General features: G+C 48.5%; 2 protein-coding genes across 2 annotated transcripts in view; both read left to right on the top strand.

Annotated features, from left to right (window-relative positions):
* Window positions 1–76: 76 nt before the first annotated feature.
* LOC125956799 (maltase 2-like) lies at window positions 77–2,128 on the top strand. The gene is made up of 4 exons (XM_049689005.1): window positions 77–605; window positions 664–1,230; window positions 1,295–1,890; window positions 1,956–2,128. The coding sequence occupies exons 1-4, from the start codon at window positions 114–116 to the stop codon at window positions 2,071–2,073; spliced, it is 1,773 nt and encodes a 590-aa protein (XP_049544962.1). The 5' UTR covers window positions 77–113; the 3' UTR covers window positions 2,074–2,128.
* Window positions 2,129–2,371: 243 nt separating this feature from the next.
* LOC125956812 (lamin Dm0-like) overlaps window positions 2,372–7,500 on the top strand; it is a 5,332-nt gene continuing 203 nt past the window's right edge. The window contains exons 1-6 of the mRNA XM_049689028.1: window positions 2,372–3,072; window positions 4,908–5,355; window positions 5,438–5,881; window positions 5,953–6,174; window positions 6,250–6,354; window positions 6,431–7,500. The exon at window positions 6,431–7,500 is cut by the window's right edge and continues 203 nt beyond it. Coding sequence (XP_049544985.1) covers window positions 2,666–3,072; window positions 4,908–5,355; window positions 5,438–5,881; window positions 5,953–6,174; window positions 6,250–6,354; window positions 6,431–6,469 — 1,665 coding nt within the window. The 5' untranslated portion in view covers window positions 2,372–2,665 and the 3' untranslated portion in view covers window positions 6,470–7,500. The remainder of the gene's footprint in view (window positions 3,073–4,907; window positions 5,356–5,437; window positions 5,882–5,952; window positions 6,175–6,249; window positions 6,355–6,430) is intronic.

Raw genomic sequence — 7,500 nt, 5'->3', positions numbered from 1 at the left:
AAGCAACACCACTTGAGCCGGGGATGGACGATTTTTTCCTGGTGGCGCCTTATAAAAGTGCTACCAGCTCGTACGGTAGCAGTAATTAGTAGTAACAACGGTAAGGTGCAGCAATGAAGTTGGCATGTGTTTGGATCGCTTTTCTGGTGGGGTGTGTCTTGAGTGAACCCACGGTACGGGATTGGTGGCAAAAGGCGGCCTTCTATCAGATTTATCCGCGTTCGTTTAAGGATAGTGATGGCGACGGAATAGGTGATCTGAATGGGATTACCTCGAAACTTCCGTATCTGAAGTCGATCGGAGTGAAAGCGTTTTGGCTGTCGCCCGTTTACAAATCGCCGATGGTGGACTTTGGATATGATATATCGGACTTTCGTGAAATTCAGGAGGAGTACGGTACGATGGCCGATTTCGAGCGATTGGTAGAGAGTGCCAGATTGTTAGGTTTGAAGGTGATTATGGATTTTGTGCCAAATCATTCGAGTAATCTGCACGATTGGTTCATCAAATCGGAGGGCAAAGTGGCCGGTTATGAGGATTACTACGTCTGGGAGGATGGTTTGCCGAATCCGGCCGGTGGACGAAATCTACCTCCCAACAACTGGGTAAGTTTTATGGACAGTGGTGGTGGTTTCTCGATTAGCTTTTAATTCGTTCATGCAGATTCAAGCATTCCGAGGAAGTGCGTGGGAATGGAGCGACAAACGACAACAGTACTACCTGCATCAGTTTACTGTCGAGCAGCCGGATCTGAACTATCGTAATCCAAAGGTGGTGCAGGAGATGAAGGATATTCTTACATTCTGGCTGGATAAGGGTGTAGATGGATTTCGAATCGATGCCGTTCCCACGCTGTACGAAGATACGCAGCTACGGAATGAGCCACTGAGTGGTCTGACGGAAGACACGCAGGATAGCAATTACCTGTTGCATATCTACACCCAAGATTTGCCCGAAACCGTCGAGATGGTTTACCAATGGCGAGAGTTGGTGGATGCGTATCAGCAGCAGCACGGTGGGGAAACGAGAGTCATCATGACAGAAGCTTACTCTTCGCTGGAAGTCCTTCAAACGTACTATCAAAGCGCCAGTGGGCGCTTAGGATCGCACATGCCATTCAACTTCCGCATAATCACCGAACTGAACGAACAATCGAAACCTTCGGACTATGTGAAGGTCGTTCAAGATTGGTTGAGCATCGTTCCGACTGGAAATGTCGCGAATTGGGTGGTAAGTAGATGGTTTTTTTCGACACATTCCGAGTCTTCGTATTGATCCTCTGATTGCTTTTTAGATGGGAAATCATGATCGTCCTCGGGTAGGCACTCGGATGGGAGTGAGTCGTATTGATGCGTTAAATATGATCCTGCTCAGCTTGTCGGGGGCTAGCGTAACGTATCAGGGCGAAGAGATTGGCATGACGGATGGAGTTATCTCATGGGAAGACACTGTGGATCCCGCGGCATGCAACGCAGGGAAGGATTTGTATGCCGAAAAATCACGAGACCCTTGTAGGACGCCATTTCAATGGGACAGTTCATCGATGGCAGGTTTTACGACTGCAAAGAGCACATGGCTTCCGGTGGGTCCACTATACTTGGAGGTAAATGTGCAGGTGCAGGAACAGGCCGAAAAAAGTCATCTGAAGGTGTACAGAGCGATGATGGAACTAAGGAAGACGAAAACCTACCAATTCGGATCCGTAAAAGCTGTAGCGTTAAGCGATACCGTGCTGGCCGTGGTACGAGAGTTACAGCACCATAATATTTACATTACGCTGACCAATCTTGGCGATAAAATAGAGGTGATAAATGCCCTGGCACTTGCCGAAACTCTCCCGAGCAAGCTCCGCTTCGAGGCCGTCAGCGTGGGATCACATAACATTCGAGGGTAGGACAAATCGGGGCGATGTTCGATGCAATGATCGTAATCCAAAATTTCCTTTTTCTTTACAGTGGAACGGTGGCCACGAAGGACATTGTGCTGCTGCCCAATGAGGCGTTCGTATTGAAAGGATACCTTGCACCGGTAGAAAAATTGTACTCCTCTATCTGCGATCTATGGCTGAGTTAAGTGTACTATCCCTGAATAAACATTTATCAACAAAGTTCCTTTAGCAAGTGACGCATTTTTGCCATAATTTTTTGCCGTATTGCGGTAAAACATGAGAAAATTTTAAAAAAAGAAAGAAAAATGGATTTCTAATTGACCGTTGAAGAAACAGTCGTTTCAATTTTAATTTCGACTCTCGAACTCGAGTGTGTATAAACGTGTAAGGGAATCGATGAAAGCGATAAAAAACGTGAAAATCGAAAAAACAAAATTTGAAAACGTTAAGAACGTTAAAAACGACAAATTTTTTGAAAAACGATAAAAGTGGTCGGCGTGCGTGTGTGTGCTTCGTTTTTTTCCGGAATTTTGGCTGAAAATCCCCGAATTTTGTGTCGGAAAAACGGTTTTCCCTCCCCCAACAGTGTTCCGCATTGGGCAAATATCGAGTTTGGCGTGGAAAATACGAAATAATACCGTATTTCACCGAATCTCTCCTCGGTCGACGAGCGCGTGCCTTTTCGCGTCATTTTCGTGTGTGTGTGCGTGTGCGTCTGGGTGAATCAAAATCCGTTGATTCCGGTATCTCGAATAGTGTCCCCGAAAACAAGTAGACATGTCCCAAAAAACCAAAACGCGCTCCGGCGTGTCCACCCCGGTGCCCTTCACGAGCACCCCGCTGCAGGGAGAGGGGGGTGCCTCCTCCCGGCAACGCCCGGCCAGCCCCCTGAGTCCGACGCGTCTTTCCCGGCTTCAGGAGAAGGCTGACCTGCAGGGCCTGAACGACCGGCTGGCCGCCTACATCGACCGGGTGCGCTTCCTGGAGCAGGAAAATACGCGCCTCTCGACCGAGGTCACCACCTCGCAGGAAATCGTCACCCGGGAAATCACCAACGTCAAGTCCATGTACGAGCGCGAGCTATCCGACGCCCGCAAGCTGCTGGACGAAACATCCCGGGAACGGGCCAAGCTGGAGATGGATGCCAAGCGCCTCTGGGAGGAGAACGAAGATCTGAAGAGACGGTAAGTCCCCGCCAACGATTTCTCCCATTCGAAGCGAGCGCTACCTCCCGCTGTAGGCCTCGCGGTTTTGAAATGTCCCACTCGGATGGATCCCGGCATGGACAGATGGATGGCCGATGACGAATGTAAACAAATTCCGTCACCGGATGAGGTCATCGATCGGTCTCAGGTGCGGAGGTGACGTCCCTGATCGGGCTGTTGGTAGGATTAAATGCGAACCTCATTCCATGACGTCATCTCGAGTGTCGCTTTCACCTTGACCATCCAGCGTGGTGGTGTGAGGATCCAAAAATCGAGATGACATCAGCGACAGAGCCGCCCCAGAACCGGCTTTTCGACAAATGCGCCACCACCCTTCCGCGGTGGGAGGGAACGGAACGATTGACAAGCTGCTAACTCCTTTGCTTTTTTTCCGTATGACACCCCCAACCCATCGTGGCCTTGGCACGTTCGAGGGTAGATAAACGGACAATCTTTACAACTATTTCGCGGCAAACCTCCAGTAATGCGAGCAACGTTTCTTGCGTTGAGCATTGTGCTTGGGATACGGTTTATGGCTTTTATGTTTATGCTCCCCCTCCAGGCGCGAGGTTATCCGGCAGATACTGGCCGCTGTGAGTCACGTATTTTCCCGCGTAAGTCAGAGCGAGAGAGAGCGACAAGCGTCCCGTGGGTGCGTCGATTTTCTCTCCTCCCTCACCCTTCTGTCCGCTTCGAATGCACATTAACCCGCGAGGAGTTGGAAACAAGCAAGGGGAGAACGCACGCAAAGGGGACGACGATTGAGAAGCCCCTAGGCCGCCGGGGCGTTGAAGAGGAGGCAGCAAACAGCCGACGACCCCTAGGAATGTCGCCGAGTGCCCGAGAGAAGATGGTGGCTTGATGTTAGTTTGTTCTCTTCTCGATCCGCTCTCAAGCGGATAGTTTTCGGTGGAAAGTTAAATATTGACTCGGTTAATGTAAATCTCCCTCACACATGTGCGTGCGCGCGCTTCTGCTGGTTGGTGGCCGGCCATGTGGCTGCCTCTCTCGTCCGCTTGTTGGTATGCGTGCGCGGCCGCACACGCGGGTCATGACATCATCTCTCGCGATCGGGCTTGATCTTGGGATCACACGGACTGCATGTAGACATAGAACCCCCTCTTCCCGTTAGCCTGCTCTGATGGAACAGGTTTAGGACTGGGAAATGCATTTATGTTTTCCTCCGGAGAAGGGTGGGAAGTGATTCAATTGTGTTGGTATAACAGGCACACGTAGGCGTCCTGTGAATGTAGATGCCGATGACTCAAGGGCACGTGACTCGTGACTTTTAACTAAAACGAGTTTCATGAAGTACACGACTTCCTGTTCCTGCAATTATCTTGAACCAGCATTTGTGCTGGATACCGTATCAGCGAAACGAAGAATGTTTGGCCAACTTTCATCGACCCAATGACCCTCCCTGGGAGGGAGATGCAAATTGCACGAACCAGTCTGGCACCCCGGTCAATGCTAGAACCCCCGCGGATGAGCAACACTCGCTGTAGTGCCTAGGCGGCGTGAACGCTATATTTAGTCATCGCGTGATTGAAACGCGGCGGACATCGTATGCCCACATGCGGCTTGTGTCTCGTGCGTCGAGCAGAATGATGAGTAGAAAGCACGTGGATTGTGTAGGGCGGATGATACTGGCATTCTTGTGTTGTATAGAACTTGTACGTGCGTAGCAAAAGTAAAAGGAATAATTACGTGAGAGAATGCTAGTCGTAAAGGGTAGAGAAGATGGTTAGAAGAATTAATTTCCCTTAAACTTTCCACTCAAAACTAACGAATCTTCATTGTTTTTATCCATGCAGATTGGAGCGAAAGACGAAAGAAGCGGCCGATGCGGAGCGTAACGGACGGGCTCAGGAAGCGCGCGCCAATGAAATCTCGGGCAAATACAACACTCTCCTGTCGGAGCACAAGAAGACGAAGGACGAGCAGAAGGAGCTGGAGAAGGAGTTAGCGAAATTGAAGAAGCAGCTCGATACCGCCCGCAAGAACCTGGAGGAGGAAACGCTAGCACGCGTCGATCTGGAAAACACCGTTCAAAGTCTACGCGAAGAGCTGACGTTCAAGGACCAGATTCACCAACAGGAAGTCAATGAAACGAAGAACCGTCGTCAAATTGACATCACTGAAATTGACGGTGCGCTCTCGCAGCAGTACGAGGCGAAGCTGCAGCAAACGCTGCATGATCTGCGCCAGGAGTATGATGATCAGCTGCGTATCAATCGCTCGGAAATTTCCGATCTGTACGAAGTATGTTTCCGCAATCGAAACGATGGTGATTGGCCGATTCTGGTGTTCCTAATTGTAACCCTTCTTATTTTCCTTTTTCTAGACACGCCTGCGTGATCTTGAGGCGCAGATGAACTTGGAACGAGTGCGCCACGCGGAGGAAAAGTCCAAGTTGATGGAAGAACTTGAGCGCATGCGCAAGGAGATATCTTTGCAACTCCAAGAGTACCAGGACCTAATGGACATCAAGATTACACTGGACATGGAAATTGCAGCTTACGACAGACTGCTGTCGTCGGAGGAGACCCGCATGCACATCAATCCCGGCAGCTCGACTTCCATCTTCTCCTCTAGCTCGTCGCGCAGTGGTGCCGTCCGTCGAACGCCTAGCCGTGCTGCGGCCAAACGCAAGCGCACGGTATTGGATGAATCGGATGAGCGCAGTGTTTCCGATTACTCGGTGACTTCTTCCGCTAAAGGTGACATCGAGATTGTGGAATCGGATCCAGAGGGAAAGTTTGTGAAGCTACACAACAAATCAGCAAAGGTAAATGGAATGAATTGTGCTAAATATCGTCCATACAGTTGTTGATAAACATTTCATTTGTCGTTTCATAGGAAGTTCAAATTGGTGGATGGACGCTGATCCGTAAGGTCGGTACCAATGAAACAGTGTTCAAGTTCCATCGTACTGTTAAGGTGGATGGTGGTGCTTTTGTTACCGTTTGGTCGTCTGATCTGGGCAAGGACCATGAGCCTCCATCCACGATTGTCATGAAGGGACAGAAATGGTTCAGCGGCGACAGCATGGTTACGCAGCTGCTGAACGCTGATGGAGAGGTACGCAAAAGCCTGACCACGTAGATCGATCACCACATACATGAAATACTCACCTTCACATTTCACCATTCGCAGGAGGTCGCAGCTTCGGAACGTGTGAAACGGGTTGTGTCCACTTCAGCCTCACGTCACCGCGAGTATTTGGGAAATTATGGCGCAGAGGAGCTCTATCACCAACAGGTATGAGAAGAGATACAGAAGCAAGGAACAACATTCTTCAGAAATATTTATCTCTATCTGAATTTACTAATTGCAGGGAGAGCCGCGAGGTGATGAAAAATGTCGCATCATGTGAAACCACCTCCCCAACACCCCGGAAACAGGCTTCACAGACTAAACAATGGATGATCCTGTAAAATTTTATATTTGTAAAGATTATCTTTGTTCGCCTGTCGGAGAAGGTGAACGAATTAAGAAAATAATTTAACGAAAACCCGTGCTATCCCGCGAACCATCGTTATCATCACATTTCAGATGGGTCGGAGCGAAACGTGTTCTTGTGAATTTTGAATCTAATATTATCTAACAAACTACCGTGCGTTACAAAAACACATCTGGAACATTGCTTCCTGAAGTACAGATGATTGAATTACAGCTAGAGCACGGTGGCATTTGTGTGCTTGCCTGTACTCTAATGTTTAGTACATGGTACAGCCGGCAGTGGCGAATCAGCTATCGTCGCATTATTTAAATCCTTTGCAAAATTCCAAGTCACAATCGAGTTGTGCTTCGTGCGCAAAAGAAGTTTCTTTGGAAATTAGATGCAATAACAGAGCATACCAAACAAAAGCGCCGAGCACAGACATCAGAGGCCTTTTCCTGTACTATCGATGAGTGTTGTGTTACATTGTTGAACTGAGGTGCAATGGTAGTAATTTGCAGTCTCCATAATTGATGGCAGGGATCTTTGTACACTGAAACTCGGCAAACATTAATAGCAAAGCCATATTCTCTGACTTCGATGTTAGGCGTGCATTTACTGCGCATGTGAAACCGATATGTGTTCGCACAAAAAAAGGCGTAATGAGAAGAACAGGGAACAGTAGTTCGGATGCGTATATCTTTGTTTTTTTTACGTGTCCCTCCTGGCCTGATTTTGGTCGGTTCGTTCGTGTACGTTTTAAGTTTAATACGTTGTAAGAAAACGCGTTTCGGTGCGGGTGCGATCAGTTGTACGATCGGATTTAGCAATTATTTGACTAATAACAGTAATACACGTTAGGGACGGTGATGCGAAACGTTCCGATCAGATCGCACCCAAGCCTAATAAATTTCAATCTATTGCTAACGTTTTATTTCTCTACATTCTACAATAATTTCCCTTTT

Source organism: Anopheles darlingi, chromosome 3 (assembly GCF_943734745.1).
Source record: "Anopheles darlingi chromosome 3, idAnoDarlMG_H_01, whole genome shotgun sequence".
In the NCBI taxonomy this organism is placed as follows: Eukaryota; Metazoa; Arthropoda; class Insecta; order Diptera; family Culicidae; genus Anopheles; species Anopheles darlingi.
The sequence above is the reverse complement of the archived record's forward strand: the minus strand, read 5'-3'. Positions and strand labels throughout refer to the sequence as shown.